General features: G+C 50.1%; 1 protein-coding gene across 2 annotated transcripts in view; it reads right to left on the reverse strand.

Annotated features, from left to right (window-relative positions):
* The window catches only part of NTN1 (netrin 1), a 108,367-nt gene that overhangs the window by 28,894 nt on the left and 62,359 nt on the right, over window positions 1-17,114 (reverse strand). Inside the window, exons 3-4 of one of the 2 annotated variants that reach the window (XM_052808747.1) lie at window positions 7,619-7,768; window positions 4,360-4,413 (exon numbers count right to left, since the gene is read on the reverse strand). In XM_052808747.1, the coding sequence (XP_052664707.1) occupies window positions 4,360-4,413; window positions 7,619-7,768 (204 nt within the window). The remainder of the gene's footprint in view (window positions 1-4,359; window positions 4,414-7,618; window positions 7,769-17,114) is intronic. The other variant, XM_052808748.1, reaches the window with a different exon arrangement.

The following is a 17,114-nucleotide window of genomic DNA, read 5'->3' on the forward strand; positions in this document are numbered from 1 at the left end:
TCCTTTGCTGAAGGGACATCTCTAACCCTGCTGAGATGTTCTCAATTACTGGCTTTATGCAAACTCAGTTGGGCTTGGGCAGATCCCTAAATAACCCTTCTCTCCATGACAAGGATGCATAGTTATGGGACTCACTCCTTCCCCAATGGGGCTGTTTGCTCCCAGGATCAGCAGGGGCTTGGGACTGGAGGCTGTAACTTTGCCAGCAGCACCAGGGTGAGATGGTCCCTTCATAGCAAGGCTGGAAAATGTTGCAGACACCTACCCAAAGCCTTGGTCAGAGGTGAGGGGCACGTCCTGACCGACACACCTCAGATCCCTGCAGCCATCCCTATTGGCACCCACCCAGGGAGATGCATGCATGGCAGAAAGCACCTATCTCTCCCCACTGGGTGCACAGGGACCTGCTCTTCACCACAGTGTCCACATTTGGTGCTTTAAAAGAGGCTGTGCACCCCCTTGTCCTGCTCAAGGGTCCTATTGCTGCAGGGTCTATGCTTTTCCCTTGCTCACCCTGGCTCTGCTTGCTGGCTAGCCAAGGGGCCAAGGGGGAACTGGCCCCAGCCCCAGCCCCAGCCCTAACCCCAGTCCACCCGGCACAGTGCCCGGTGCTGAGCTAGTGGCTGTGACTCGCAGCAGCCTGGGGCTGCTGTGAGTCACACTGCCACAGCACATCAGCTCAGGGCAGGCGCTGAGGAGGGCTGTGGCCAATTGAGGTGGCACGTGGAATTTGGGATGGCCGAATGCAGCTGCCCCAGTTGGCATTTGCCCAGGACAGTGCAGGGAGTTCACGGAAAGGAGCTGTTTCCCCAGCTGTGTTGCTATCTGCATGGAGCACACAGGTGGGAGATGTGTCACCCCCGAACCAGTCCCCACCCGTGGGGGCAGCGGGACTGGGGCTTTGGCAGCTCTTTCCTTTCAAGCCAGGATGTTGGCTGATGGATGTGGATAAACGCTGCTTCCTCCAAGCCCTCGCCTGCATTCAGCCCCTCTTGTGGTCACGCTCTGGAAAGATGCGAGAGGACGTGGGGACTGGCAGGGAAAGACTGTGAAAAATAGAGAATGTCCTCAGAAAGGCCCCTTTGGACTCATGAATAGGAATGTGCCCAGATAAATGAGCTCCTAACAGCAGCAAAAAGACATTGAGAGACCTCTGTGGCCAGTTCAAATTCAGGGACACTGCTCAAGTGTCACTTCTTGCCACCAGCTCCAGGACTGATAGAAGGCTTAGCAGGGCAAGCTGCGTGCAAAACTGACCTGAGGGATGCTTCACACCATGGTGATGGGCAAAGCAGTTTACTCACTCAGAAATGCTCCCGTGCCCTGCAAGCTGATCTTGAGCAGGGGAGGGGATGGCACGAGCCAGGTCTTGCCTTAGGAAAGGGCTGGGGCAGCTGCACTGAGTGGAACATGCTCTGGCCCCTGGAATTAAGGAGCCCAAGGAAAGGAGACTCCACCAAGCATTCAAAGTTCTCGCTGGGAGGTCCCCGGTGTGAGTGCTGGGGCTGCTTCTGCTCCCTGGGTCAGCGATGGTGCGAGGAGATCCCAGCATGGAGATGCTATAGCTCCGCACACAAGGACTTCATCTCAGGAGCCAAGCTCCTTGCAGAAAGGGCTGTGAGAAGACATCTCTGCATCTCCTCAGCTGCCAAACAGAGCCTGTGATGAGCCCCGTGGCATTGTGGTGCAAGAGGTCTGCTCTGCCATCCCTGCAGCAGGGTGGGAACAGAGCAGGCTTGAGAGGCTGTGGGGTGAGGAACAGACAGATCCTGGTGTGGAGCACAAAATCTCAGTGTTCCCAGGCCATGAGACAGAACATTTAGTCTGCAAGTCCCTGCTAAATAGCAGGAGCCTGTGAGAAATCTGGTATTTCACCTGTTGAGCTTTTTGTATTTAAACATTGCTTGGGTTTATTATTACCTGATGGAGGGTGAAAGCACCACCCTGCAGGGCTGCAAGGGCCGAGTAGTGCTCGACTCCCCACTCAACACACTCAGTTTGGAAATTGTGATGTCAATTGTCCCACTGGATCCTTTAACCGCTAGCTGATATTCTCTATCTACCTATAAATCTTCCATATATCAGCAGCACAGTCCCTGTGGATGGGAAAAACCTACCCTCAAGCATCTAAAAGTCTCAGCTAGACTGTGGTCTTCTTTTATAGCAAGGGGTGAAACAGGGAGTTGCAGACATAAATTTCTCTCTCACAGGATGAGATGGGGAGAAGGAAGCCTACTCTGCTCCATGTGTCCAGCACATTTAGCTGGCATTGCTGGGATGCACCTACAACATTGCACCGAAGTGCGGTGTTGGGATAAATGAAAGAGTTGCAGAGGCTGCAGGAGCTGCCAGCTCTCACGAAGCTCATGGGAAGACTCGAGGTGTGCCTGCCAGTCCCAGGGGCTTGGCCAAGGTGGGGGACATCCCCACACTGAGTCCTCTTGCAGCGAGGACAAGATGGAAGGTTTAATGGGAGCTTTGAGGAGGAGGTCTCTCTGGCTGAAAGAAGATGGTGGGATGCACTATGGCATGTAATTAAGCTCCTGAGGAGTTGGGGAAGAATATTTCTCCTGATGGAAGTGGGTAACAGAGGCTGGTATTGTCAGCAAACAGTGCTGTAAGAAAGAGAAGACTTGCTCCTGCTTGGCTTCAGGTTAGGTGGGATGGTCTGTGTTCCCAATAGCCCTATACTTCATTGTGATGGACTCACCAAACCACACATCTCACGTCAGCACCCAGTTTATAAGGCAAAGAAGCAAAAGGGCTGATCACCAGCACCTGAGCTGGAAGCATGCTGGCTGGGCCAGGTTTTTGGTGTGTCTTCATGCTCCTTTCAGCCCTTCAGGTCAGTGGAGATGCTTTAAGAAGCACATGTGAAGCAATAGGCACAAACCCAAGGCTCCGAGATATTTCTTGTTCATACCAGCCTAAGGGAAGACACTGAAACACGGAGTTGCTGCTACTGTGTTTACAGGTGGTAGAACTTGTCCTTTAAATCAGTCCTACAGAAAACCCTGAGCTTTACCTTCCTGTGATGCTGGGGACTGAAGACCTTGTTGTCCCTTTGCTCCCTGGGTTTCCCATCCCGGGAAGAATTCCTGAGCATACAGCGACATGCACAGCCTGCATGAAAAGCCCTGCCACGGGACGAGCCTTGGCTCAAAGTTCAATTCAAGGTGACGTCCTTCACTTTTAGTACAAAATCCTTAATTTATGAATCCTCCTATACTGGTGAGACAAAAGTAAACAGCCTTTACACCTTGTGTCCTTCACAGCCGCGGCGCTGTTCAAATACCCCAGGAACCCGCAGGCAGCAGGGTGGGATAAGTCACGCTTTCCCAGGGCGCTCTGGCTCCTGCTGTCATCCCCACCTCAGACCCATCTGACCCGAGGGAGCTGGGGACAGGAATGTCCCCCAGTGGCATGGTGGGGGCAGGTGTCGGCCCCTCTAGGGGTGTAAATCAGGAGGGGAGGTTGGTGGGGTGTTGGTGCAGGTGTGGTGGTGGAGATGGGGCATACAAAGAGACGTGTTGAGCCCCGGGTCAGCATTGCATGGGTTGTATTTGACACAAGGACAAGGGGAGGGGAAACAGGAGGATACACACACCGTGACATGCCAAAGCTTTCTCAGGATGATCCTCTGTATTGCAGCTTGCATAAATATGGTGATCCAAGTCCATTGCTCCAAGCTAAGATGCTTCCCCTGCTCTTACAGTCACTGGCCTTGAGACACCTCTGAGCACAACTGGCCCCAGCAATGCTACTAACCACAGCGGTGTCCCACCCTGAGGACTCACAAAGCCGGACACATTGCTATAACATACACAGGTCACATCAGCACCTAAGATTGCTTAGCACAAGAAACACACAGATCTAGGCAAATAAAGGAAATGGTCATATGCAGCAGTAAACAACACTTAGGTTTTTGTTCTCTTCTAGTGGATTTTTGGTTCTCTAATCCTTCTCCACCAGAAAAATGTGGCAGAACTGTTCTCTGAGCCTCTTGAGAAGGTAACAACTAAACTTTAATAATCATCCGGTGGTGGTCTTGAGTCCTTACCTCTTTTTCATCAAGCATTGCTTCCACATTGGGTAACCTCTGTGTGCTTATAGATTTAGCACCTCTGGGAAAATCTTTCTGCATCTTCTCTACACTCCCACATGCTCCTAGAACCACCCATCTCTCGGGATGCAGCACACTTGTTTCAAACACTCGGACATTTGGGGCATAAAAGGAAACCACTTGTCCCAGTACGAAAAACAGAATTTATGTATTAATTTAATGCAATTTCATCTCAGGCAGACAATTGCTCAAAAGCCATTTACCACCAAGGTGCTTTAAAAGAAGAGACAACATACCTGCAGGCTCCTCCGTGCTGCTGGCGGCAGTGGTGGGGGGAGCGGCGGGGATCTCTGTGCAGTACAGCGAGAAGCAGACAGGAAAGGTGAGGAGATAAAAGAAGGCGGTATTACTCCAAATCCCAAAGAGCCTGGTCCCTGCACACACTGCATTTTCTGTTCCCAACCATGTCTACCAGCAAGGGGTGTTTCCCAACTATGTCCTCCAGCAAGGAGCCTTGCAAGAGCCCCAGAAACCAGCACACCAGGACCATACCCACTGGGGAACTGGACCTCCCAAGAGGGTGTGGGAAAGGGTTTTTTAAACAAAAAATTTTGGCTTGTGGCTAAAAATAAAAGAAGATACAGCCAGCCAGATAATTGATAGGGTGCCACAGCCAGCAATTGCTATGCTGCCCAGACACAACCTGCTGCAATTGCTAGGTCCCAGTTTGGACCCCAGGGTGAAGGGTGCTCTTGCAGGGGCTCGGAGAGTGCATAAGCCGGCCAGGGTGGTGTGGCTGCCTGCTGCGCGGTGCCCAGCCCCAGCAGGCAATGGGAGCATTGCTGCGTCTCCCTGTCCCTGGGTTGTTCCTTCCAGCTGCTGGTTCCCTCCATGTCTGAGGCAGTGCTACCACTCCTCTTATGTGAGATAAGATGCAGGTAAAGCATTGCATCTATCTGCTGGAATTCAAGTGTTATCTCACACATTTAAAGGAAACACAAACATAGCTGGTGCCAATGCAACGGTCCCTGGTTTTGATTTGGGGCTGGCTTTGCATAGCTGAAACCACATAATGTTCTGGATCTTCATGGCCCAAGTCTGACTGTGTTTGTTGATGTTAAAAAGGATGGACTGCAGATGGAGCGCATTATATGGTCCCAACTTTGGCAAGATGATCTCTTTTCCCCAGTGCACATATGCAGACCTCATCACTGACATCTTTTGTACATTTAGGGCACAGTGCTGCAATTTCTGTGCATCCCTGGGAATCCTGGTGGGGGAACACCCTACCAGTCCATTTTGAAAGTGGAATTTAGGCATGAGCTAGGGGTCAGCATCTGCCTCCTTCTACTTTTGCTCTCGGGAACCTGCCTGGCCACAGAGGCAGGTTTGCTGGGGTCTGTCTGCATTCCAGTGACGGCAGCTCATAGGGGTGCAGCCCAATTAGATGACTTTTTGAATCATTCACCCTCATGCAATTAAACACAGGCACAAGCCCATGTGAAACACATGGTGCATAGTCAGGCAGTACATGAACAGCCAGCACAGCCATCCCAAAGCTGGCAGCTGGATGGGTGCTTGTGCCTGCCAGCGTGGGCTGTGGTGCAGACAGACCCCACTGGTGTCTTGTTCATTCCCCACAAGGTGATTTTTGCATTACTATAAGTCTTTGGGACAAGGAAAATATAAGCAGTGGTAAATCAGAGAGTAACTGTGCTCTTGCAGACAAGGTGGACAGCCCCTTGCTAGCTGCAGTGTTCTTGTGCCCTCCCATGCCAGATGGGAGAGGAGTGTGGCTAGGGATGGAGAGCAAGTGTCCTCCACTACACGTGTATAAAGTATGTGTGAACTACTTGCACACAGACACACACTGACATTTTTCAAGGATGAAAATGTGCTGGTTTGGGTTTTTCTAAGATAAGAGAATTGCGAGTTGCTCATATCCTCACTTTAATTGCTTTAGCATCGTATGTGCAGATCAAACTCCCCCAAACTGCACAGCGGCTTGATAGCCAGGCCAGAGTGTTGCTTGAAACACATGTGAACAAAAGTTTTGGCCCCTTGGAAAGGATGTTTTGCAGTGACACAGAAGTAAGGGGCTCTCGCAGGCGCCAGGATGGTGGCCAGGTTGCAGAGCCAGGGCAAGGCAGCCCTGCCAGGCTCACGCCAGCAGGCAGCCTTGAGCACACCAGTTCAGCAGCTGGCATGAGCACAGCCCGGCTCCCAACGCCTGGTTGGATCGTGTTGAAATTCTGTGTCTGTCTTTATTTAGTGCAATGAATCCCAAGGGAAGTGATGCAAGGAACAATTTACTCTCTGATTTACCATGGCCCTGGGGAATAATTAATGATAAACCTTTGCGCATACTTGCTGCAAAGCATACTGGAGCCATGACTGTAACGTCTTGGGGAAACAAGCATCTGGTCTGAGCTCTTGCCGTCCCATTGCGACACGGGGAAAAATGAATCTCAAGTGACCAAAAACCACCCTGGAATGTATGTTTTCTTCAGCAGGAGAAGGTGGAGAAAGGGTATCTGCCCCATAATTTGGCAATGGCATTCCTGAGAGGCAGATGCTGCGAGGGGACAGTGCGGGAGCAGACTGTGGGTTCCCAACAAAGACTTGATTCTTTCAACCCTCACTTTTCTTTTCCCATTGGGCTTTTTTCCCCCTTTTAGCAGCAGGGAGTCAACCTCAAGGGGAGCAGCCCCTGCTTCCCAGCCCATCCTAGGCACCGTGATTTTGATGCTTCGTTTCATTAGGGCAGGTGGAGATGCCTCGTGCAAGGTGCATGAGCTACTGAATGATCCAACAACAGCAAAACCAACAGGCAGCAGAGAGGAGCACTGGACTAAAGCACACCTTATCTGGGCAGCGAGCGCTCAACAGGGACTGAGTGGGGATGTGGATGTTTGCAGAGCAAATGCTGCAACGGAGAGACTTTGGGAGCTGTACCTGGTGCTTGCTGCTGTTGTTTTTGAAGCAGAGGATGAGAGCAGCCTTGGGAAGGCACACTAAAAAGCAAACTCAAGGAAGCAAACAGTAAAGCAGCCCATGTTTCTGGGTGGGTTGTGTGAGTGTAAGATCCCCTTTAGCAATCTAGGTGCTATCGGCTGTGTTACTGTGATGGCAACTCCATCAAACCAGCAGCTCCTCTGATTTGAGCTCTGTGCCAGTGCAGCACAGCCTGATTTTGGAGAGAAAAACCAGTTTGTAGCCATCTGCCTTAGCATCCAGACCTGTTGTAGTACCCCAAAACAAATGTGCTCTCAGGGCACCTTTGCACTGTGAAGCAGTATCAAATTACCAGCAAATTAGGCTGTAGATGCACTCACAAAACCCACCCAACAAGACAGACAAGCTAGCTGGAAGTTAGGGGTGAATTTTGGACTGTATGCCCTACTGTGGGCAGTGTGGCTGGCAGGGGTACCTGAGCACTGCCCTTTGGCATATATGTGGTGGGGTTAGTAGCCGCCCAGCCTGGGGAGTGGCTCCTGTGGGTTTATAAAGGTTAATATCTCTAATCTACAGACATTGAAAGAGCGATCCACCTACTTATGCAGGGGGCAATGGGAGACCGGCTTTGCTGGTAGCCTTTGGCGCATCGATTGCACGTGATGCCGGTGACACCGTCTTTACAGGGACATTGGCCCGTGGTTTGGTTACAGGTTTGGCCGGCGGCGCCCACGGGATGGCAATCACACTCTGTGGGGGGAACACACAACAAGAGGGTCAGGGGGAGAGGAGAGCGGGCGCAGGTGGTGTTGCGGCGTTGGCGGGGAGTGGGGCGAGCGCCGCGGGCTGCCGGCAGCTCTCGTGGCACAGCTCCACCTTCTCCGCAGCTGGCGCTGGACCTCCGGCCAACGACCCGTCCAGCCAGCGACCACACTGACCTGAAACAGAGGTGGCATTTGGCAGAGAGGGGGCACGTGGCCGTCGCTTGGGCGCAGAGGGGATAGCACCAGAGAAGGGGTGGCCCGGCCACAGCTGGTCCCACCGTGCAGATGGAACTGCAGCCAGGCTGTCTTGCCCAGGGCAAGGAGTGCTCTACAGATCCAGGGAGGCAGCGTGGGGTGTCCCCGCTCAAGGATCCCCACCCGTGAACACTGCAACTGCCTCATCCCATGGGTGCTGAGATCAAGAGTTTGCAGGACTTGAAGGGGAGAGGAGCAGGCAAGGCAGCACTGCTGGAGGACTCCAGGAGCCACAGCACCCGCTGCCCCCACCCCAGCCGGCTTCAAACTCCCTTGGGCTCTCTGGAGCTGCGGCAGGGCTGTAAGGAAGAGGTGCAAAATCAAGGAGCGTTTCATCACCCCTTCAGCACACCAGATCTCAGGCAGGAAGCAATTGCTTTCAGAGATGTTGGGAATTCATTTCACGTGTGCTACAAAAAAAAAAAAACAAAACCAAACCAAACCACCCTCCTTTCAGTGCTTTTGCTTGAGCCCTTCCCCGCTGAGCAGCATCCCTGGCAGCTGGCACTGCGGGCGCAGGAAGGAAATGCCCTTGTGGGATGCAGGCAGGCTGGAGGACCTGCTGTTCCTGGCCAGATGGATAGAGGCTTGACTGCAGAGCTGGGCAGATGTGAAGGGTTTGGCAGGAGATGTAAATACTGCACTTGAAATCATTCACCATCTCATTTCCCACAGTGGGACTTACCGGCGCAGCTGTTGGTTAAAAAAAAAAAAAAAAAAGACAAAAAAAAAAAAAAAGGCATCAGGGCTTGTTATCATCACTGCCTCAAAAGGATTATGGCCTCGCACATTTGTTAACAGCCCTGATTTCTAAGAGCTGCAAGCGCCGTGCCAGACTGTGGTCTGCCCCTGCTGAGTGGTGGCAGGGAAAGGCAGGAAAGCTTTCCTTTTCTTGTGCAGCATCCTCGGGAAGGAGCCAGCCAAAACCCTCCCTGGGGAGCACTGATCCTGCTCTCCTTCAGCCCCTCAGGGGAGCTGCCTGCCAAAAAGAGGGTTTGGGGAAAACCTGCCCTGCTGCCCAAAACCTGGAGGGATCTGCTCTGTGGGTCAGGACCAGTGCGAGTGTCTCAATGGGCTCCAGCAGCTGGGCTTGGCTTTCAAACACCCCCAAATCCCTCAAACTGAGCATGTCACTCCCATGAGGGTTTGTGCTGGACCCTACAATGCTTCTTGGTTTGTCTTGCACCTCCCTGGCTCTGGGACACACTAAATCTGCCTCGTTTGGAGACGGCAGATCACATCCCGCATTCGTGTTGGGTGTCCAAGTTTTGGCGCTTGGCTGGAGCTTCCCTCCAACCCGCCCCAGCATCATCCTGCTCCTGCTCCCTGCACCAGCAGCCCCCAGTTTGACCTTTACGGGACAGCAGCTCCCAGGCTAGTCCCCTCCCAGCAGGGTTTGCATGGTGCCTGGAGTCCCCCGCCCTGGGATGTCCCACTGTCCCTGCACGGGGCGTCCCGTCCCCATGCAGCCCACCCCAGAGCACAAGAAAACTGCCGCCGTCCCTCGGCTCCACCAGTGCTGGACAGGAAGAGACTGAGCCTTGCCAAAACCTGATGATTTTTCACATGGGAGGGAAAAAACCCCAAACAACAAAGCTTTTGCTTCTTTTCTTCTCCTTCCCTAACACTTCTGATTTGGGGTTTTTGATTAAATGTCCTACTCTCCCCCCTTCCCTTGAGCTGCCTCTGGGAACCAGCCGCCTGCCCGTAGTGGAAAACTTGCTTTTCTATGAAACCCAGTTTTGATTGGAAAAGTTTTAGCATTAAATCAGTGTGGCTGGTGATGAGCGCAGAGAGCAGGGTGACGTTTAGGTGGGAAAACCTGCATGCTGCAGCCCCAAGGGATGGCTTCAATATTGCTGGGGGAGAGGAAATAAAAATACATTAAGCAAGAGCCTAAAGAAGGAACAGGAGAGAAAAGAGTTAAAGAAGAGCAGAGAGGCAGGAGTTAATACAAAAATAAGCAAATCGGGGAAGGGTTACACAAGAAGAGGCAAAGGGCAGGAGGATGGGGAGGAACATGCCTCATGTTTCAGGCGTCCCCTCTGGGGCTGCGAGTGCTGGTTTCAGGCATTGCCTGCAAACCCCCATCCTGTGAGTAATCCTCCCCCATGTGAACGGATTGCACTGATTTCAGTGGGACCGCTTGGAAGAGAGAGGGGGAAAAAAAAAAAAGAGGAAAAAAAAAAGGGAAAAAAGCCTTCGTGATGAGTAAGATTTACAGAATCAGGCTCTTGGAGGAAGGGCTGCAGAGCACAGAGCGCTCTTTTTGGACACCACATAAATAAATAGCGATGCCGCTGCTTCTTTCCCTCATGAGGTAATGCCTCAGCACAACTTGTCCAAAGCTGCCGTGGTTATTTTTACAGCCATATCTGTCTGAGGTTGTCTACTCTTTCCCCAAGCTGGGCTCCTGTGAGGGCTCTGCAGCACGGGTGTTAGCTGTGTCCCCAGGGGCACGCAGGATGTGCCCAAGGTTGCAGAGTAGACAAGTGGCGGAGGAGCTGGGAATCACCAGCCCTCGGTCCAGGACCTCACCAGGAGAAATCCCTGGCTGATCGCTGACAGCTCCCTCTGACACACTGTGGGGTAAATCCCCTCTGGGTGTAGGGATGTGCTTTCTGCCACTGGTCCCCACCTCTTTGTTGCAGCACGGGACCTCGCGTGTCTGGGACGACTGGCTTGGGCAGCAGCACTCCTGCTCCTTGAATGCCTGACCCCATTTTGACTTTTCTATCTTCCAGAAAACTCTCCAAATCAGCAGCAAGTCAACCCTCCTGGCGCAGGGAGGCAGGAGGTGGTCTAAGCAGTGTCTGCAGATGTACATTTGCAGTCCCTGTCCCGGAGGAACTGAACCAGTGCCAGCAATTAGGAGCAATTAAAGGCAATTTGCAGTTCCCTGGCCAGTGCAAACACTTGCAGCCAGCAATTACAGGCTCTTCTCCTTCCCCAGCCATGAAGTAGCTGGGCTGCTGGTGGTTAATGCTGATTTTTCCAGTACAGTTCAAATTCCTTTGGGTTGTAACCCCAAATTGAGGAAAGATTGCACTGGAGTCGCAAACGGGGTGCGATTGGTGCAAACACCCCTCTGGCATTCTCACTGCCTTTCTGATTCACAAAACACATTTTCATGCCTGGACTTCCCTGGGTGCAAGCGTTTGTCCATCCCCTACCGTGATGCAGAACATCAGCAGTCCCCTGCACTGAGCAGAGCAGAGACCTTGAGGCACCAGAGCTGAGAAAACCTCACTGATCAGGAAAGGAGAGGGCCTGGGACATCCTTTGAGATAATTAGGGGTATAACAGCTGATTTATCCTCTGTATCCTCATGCCTTGCTTGAAAGGATCACCCCATAGAGGAGGATGCAATGGCGCAGCGAGTGTGATGTGAGAGGAGTAAACAGGAATGATGTTGGTGCAAGAAAACAGTATGTCTTTAGTCTGTTAGTTCACACAGCATCAGGGGGAAGGGAAATAACTGTCATGATTTAGTTCTTTCAGAAAGTCTTTAAGAAAAATCTTTGATAAGTGTCTGTGGCAGAGATAACCTGGAATTACTAATGAAAAATGAAGTTATTTCCTGCTTAAAAACCTGGCTGTGGAGGAGAAAACAAGGAGCAGGAATACATGGTGAGGTTTTAATGGGGAATGAGGGTAGCAATGGGGCTGCCTCTGCCCACAAAAGCTGATTTTTCTTATATAATAACCATGACCTGGAAAGCAGGGAGCTAACAGCATTTCTAGGTGACCACCTTCAGCTTGGCTAGTCCAGACATGAGGAGACCACGTAGGTCTTCTGCAAGACCGACCCAAACTGGCCGAATGGGTGAGGGGATAGCAGACAAAAACCAGCGCGCAGAAGGAGGCATAATTGGAAGGAGAGAACAGGATGGCTCATACACGCTGAAGGGTCCCAATTAACTGCAACCACTCCAGGAAAAGATCTAGGAGTCAATGAAACATCTGGCTGATTGCAACGGAGCTCAGAAGAGCAACAAGATAGTAGGTTGTATTATGAAAGGGGTAGAGTAACGCTGAATATAATATCATGACACTATAGAAATCAATAGTATGTCCTCAGCTGGGAAACTGGAGTGAAAGGCACGGAGAGGCACCCATCTGAGGGTGATGGAAAAGATTAGAAATGCCTTGCCAAGAGACGATGGAGGGATGCCAAGTAATGCACAGCGCCGAGAAGGTCAGACAGGTGCTCCTCTTCACTGGTCCTTAAAATACAGGAACAAAGGGACATTCAATGCATTTAAAAGGCAACCTTTTTCAATGATAAAAGGAAATGCTTCTTTGCACTGCACGTAATTAACTCGTAGAACTCATGCTACGAGACACCATGGCAAAGGCCCAACAGGATTAGATAGGCCTATGAATGAGAACATCTGTAGTTACATTAGCTGGGATTAATATATATACGGATATAAGCACTCCAAGCCAGCTACTAACTGCCTGCAGTTAGGAAGAGATTTCCCCCGGGGGCATGCTATTGCAAAACTGTCTGTCATAGAGTTTTATATCTCTGTCTGAAGCTTCCAAGACAAGCCACTATTATATGCACGAATCTGCTGAGGCAGACCATCGTCCGCTTGAGCACAGGCAACGATGCATTTCTGTGCTTCAGCTGAGATTTGGTTGGTTTGGGACTAAAAAATACCTGAAAGCAAATCTTAGGACCATGCATGAAAGGATGCAAAGTGCCCTGGAAAAGTGGCTGAACTTGCTGGGATGTGTCTGGCCCACCAACTTTTGACGAATAGCATGACAAAAATGCAAATATTTTTCCACCTCTGAATTTTGGTCGGAGGTATTCCCAGCTGTTAATCTACCCACACACTTGTGTTCAAAGGTAAACAGAGGGATAAATCTCCAGGCTTAGCTCTCTTCAAGTGTAACCTTTTTTGAGAAGGTACCTGAAAGGACCTGCATTTTTGGAGAATTATCATCTTCCTGTTTTCAGGGAAGCTGTTTCCTTAGGAGGTTTTCAGAATGATGAAAAATCCATTTGACTGAACAACAGAAAAAGGCTTGATTTCACGGGGTGTCCAGATTTCCTCTTGTCACACTGTATCTGCAATGATAACATACGTCGTAGGGCTTCCAGATTTAAAAGCCCAAAGCGTGACTGCTTTACGTTACACCGTGCTCTAAGCAGTAAAACAGCAATTCATTAAACTGGAAAAAGCACCTTAATTTGCAATAGTCATTGATGAAGGTTCCTGTATTGAGAAAGAACCTTCTTCAGGAAATCACACTCAGTTTTAAGTAAGATTTTAAGTCCCACGTAGCAAATATGCCTTAGGTACACGTTTATATTTAACCATGCTTTTAAATGCTTTTCCAGAATCATGGCCAAAATTGCCTCCCTTTGGTTGCTTGCTTTCTTTCCTCCAAAGACTCCAACTGGAGTAAAAAATGTGGCTACAGAAGCTTTCTGCTGGAAGAAAATGCACCAAAATCAAGCTTCTTGTGTGAATGCTTTGATTCTGACAATATTTTAAACAGCAAAATGTCAAAACAACTCAACTTAAATTTGCCTGTTGCTTCAATAACGCAGCCCGCGTCATTCTGATGCAGTAAACATATTTCACTTAGTCTTATGTTTTAGTATTTAGAGGTATGATTCAGATATTATTATTACAGTTATTTTTTTCCTGTTCCACTGTCTTTAGTAACTCAGGTACTTTAAATCCTAGTTCCAATGAACACATCTGCCCTGGGGAATGCAAGGTGTGAGAAACTCCTGGGGTGGGTTCAGTTGTCCCCCTGTAGCTGTAATCCATCTCAAAGGTGACCCCAGCTTTGAAGCTGTCCCAAAGACCTGACCTGAGCAGGCTTTTTTTAGCAGATTTGCTTTGGCTCCTGTCTTTGGGGAAACAAATCAAAACAAGCAGCGCTCCTTCCTTTGGAGACCTACCCTGGTTATTTGTCTGTGGGCGAGGAGAGTTAGAATCTGAAATCTGTGCACCTGAGTGATGTGGAAAGGTTTATGCTGGCTCTGGGGACGGGATCCTGCGGGGATGGGTGAAACCATATTTAATGGCAGAGCATCTCCACCATGGGTGGCACGTTCTGCAAATCCCACAGATTTATGTCACGAGGAAAAGAAACTGTGGTATTTAGTGTGTACCCACCCAGTCTGGCCCCAGCTAGTTTGCTAACCAGAAGCAGAGGTTGAAATGTCTCTGTGTTAACTCTGAATACTAATAATGGCTTTAAATATTAACTGTTAACTGCTTTGCAATGAGATCGTCAGCTTGTCTGCGATATTGTGAACTGGATTTAGTTCTCCAAAGGATCATGTTCATGCACAATGTCCCTCAGCACATTCTCTTGGAGATTTAAAGGTTTCTTGCCAGCAGAAAATGAATTCCCTCTTTTATCAGGCAAAGCCAAATAATCTCTTGGCGTTTCACAGTGTCCCTCCTCCTGCGCTGCTTCTCAGGGCTCTCCCATTTCTTCCTCCTGAACTGGCACTCGGGGAAGCCAAGGGCTTTGGCGCCCTATGGTTTGGGCCAAATTTCACAGATTAGACCTTGTCTTTGTCTTCTCCATAACAAGTAACAGACGGGGCCCACAATGCCTCCACTGAGCAAGAGTCGCCGCTAATCCGGAGGGGGCTTTGAACCACGGTAATAAATCCACTTTTTGGGCAGGCGCACTATGGGCAGGCATTAGTGATACAGACAATAAGACAATTATGGCAGCACTTTCCAAAATGCTCGAAAATCCTCTTGTTGGAAAATTGTTAAAAATTCCCCTGTCGTCTTGGAGCTCCACCTTTTGGGTGATTGCAGTGGAGACGGAGAAGCTGCCAGAGAGAGTGGTGGGGATGCTGAGATGCCCAGGGATGAAGCATTGGGGCTTCCTTCTCCCTGCTTTGCTGGCAGGACTTGGGTTTTGTCATGGAGGATGTCATCCCTTTTATTTTTCCATTGAAAAATGTCAAGTCTTGTCAAAGACCCCTGGGGGCTGCACTGGCCACGCAGAGAGCAGCTTAGTTGGGCACAGTCCCTGGGCATGTGGTGTCCTCATGCCTCTAAAGCAAAGTAAGGCTCAACCTGCTCTCATGGGAGATATTGCATGAGAAAATGTGGGTTGGAAAATACTTTTATTGAGGGGAAAAAAAAAAAAGGCAAACATTTTCTTCTCCTGATGTGTTTTTAGCCTGGTTCCTGAGGAAATTAGGTTCCTACAAGTGTATTCTCCCACTAATAATATTTCAATCAAATCTGGCAGCAGAGCAAAAGTCTCAGAGATAATGAGGTTGCCACAAACCTCATTAAATGAGGCAGTTGGGTAGATGAGAGAGAAACTCTAGAAAAAGTTCAGCAGAGGGGGATCCCTTCGGTGTGCACAGCCCTTATCAGACACTAAAGCATCCACAGTGGGGAGAGCCCCCCTAACACCCCAAGTGCCTGTGAAAAATTGCAATGAGAGCTCCTGGGGCACAAATCCAGGCCACTGATCTGTGATGCTCTGAGAAGTGTATGTTTAACTGAAAAATATCTCTTTTTCTATCAGAAAAAAGCCTTTTCATTTTAATATGCTTAAAATCAGAACAGGGCATGTGGATGAGCAGGACTGACCTTTGTTTTAATGTTCAGGGCCTGAGAGCCTGGAGGACTTTTCACTCTTGAGAACTGATCTGAAGCAGGAAATTATCTCAACAGTTTGAAAATATTTATAGGGAAGGCAAGTTATTCCTTTTCTTTCCTCTGTCTTGGAGATATGCAAAGGTCTGACTATGCAAAGGAATTTAGTAACTTTTGTTCTTAGTCTGAGACTTGTGATGGAGAACTGGGGTTTAGTCTGGTTTTTTTTTTTAATAGGGTGCAAATTCCCCTCTATTGTGTTGCACCCTGCCACTTCTGAAAAACCACAGTCCAAACCTGCCCTTCAGGATTGCTTATGGATGTGTTTCTGCTGAAAAATCAAACCCCAAACACAGTTTTGAAGGTGGTCAGCCCCAAATTTAACCATTGCAAGGACATGATTTTTCAGAAATGCAGAGCTCCTGTCAGGGAATCAACAATCTAAATTTTCCTAATACGCTGGATCATCCATGGATTTGGGACTCAGCTGTGAGCTAGATCTCCCCTCTGAAGGCACTGGGGGGGCAGGTTTCCACACTGCAATGTAGAGCTCAATGTTCTTCAGAGGGTCTTTGGCTGAGCCTCCTCCATCCCATGTCTTTGGCTCCCTGGAGTCAACAGAACATCTCACCCTGACCTCTGCGAGCCCCACACAGTGCTGGCAGTTTCTGTCGTGGCTTTTACCCTTTCTGCATGCTTTTTCAGCTCATCCATTCATGGGGCTGTTCCTCCCTCCTGTGCTAAAAGTGATGAAGGTGTCCTGTTGCAGTGGAGACACATCTCTAAACTGGCTCACCTGGTGTTGTCCTTCTGGGAGGTGGTGCTTTGGGTCCTGGTTCTACTCATTTGGGTGGAAGAAGCAACTGGTGGGTGCTTTTGTGGGAGAGTGTCTGTGGGAGCGTGACACTTGGGGCACCCCCAGGGCCCTGGGTGCATCTCCCGCGGGAGCGGGTGCTCCTGGCTGGCCTGAGGATGCCAAGTGGACACATCAGAGCCGTGCTCTGGGGTTTGTACTGCAGGTCAGGCCTCTGCCCGGCAAGGTGCTGTCTTGTTTATGTCCAGATGTCTTCCCAGCCCATTTGAAGATATGTCAAAAGCCCCTTCCTCACCTCTTCTTCCCTAAACTGGGTCTGTTTCGAATTTGCCTTTAAATGCAAGTTAGTCTCTACTGATTCAGCAAAGTCCAAAAGACGGTCCTAGAAGAGAGGGGAGCTTTGCCAAAAAGGGCTCTGGGAGTGCTGATGTGGTTTTTTGGAGGAGAATGGGGGGCCCAGGCTAAGAAGGAGCCCACCTCCCTCATCACTGCCGCGGGGCTGGGGTACACAGCATCTGCCCAGCCCAGCAGCCCCAAGAGTCTGGGTGTGCAGGGGCAGCAAAATGAGCCTGGGTGGGAGCAATATGTAAAATTATTGACTTCCCCAGAGCTTGAAGACAGCTGCAGCTTAAGGAAATTTTTGGCATGGAGGTGATTTG

Source organism: Harpia harpyja, chromosome 14, assembly GCF_026419915.1.
Source record: "Harpia harpyja isolate bHarHar1 chromosome 14, bHarHar1 primary haplotype, whole genome shotgun sequence".
NCBI classification, from domain to species: domain Eukaryota; kingdom Metazoa; phylum Chordata; class Aves; order Accipitriformes; family Accipitridae; genus Harpia; species Harpia harpyja.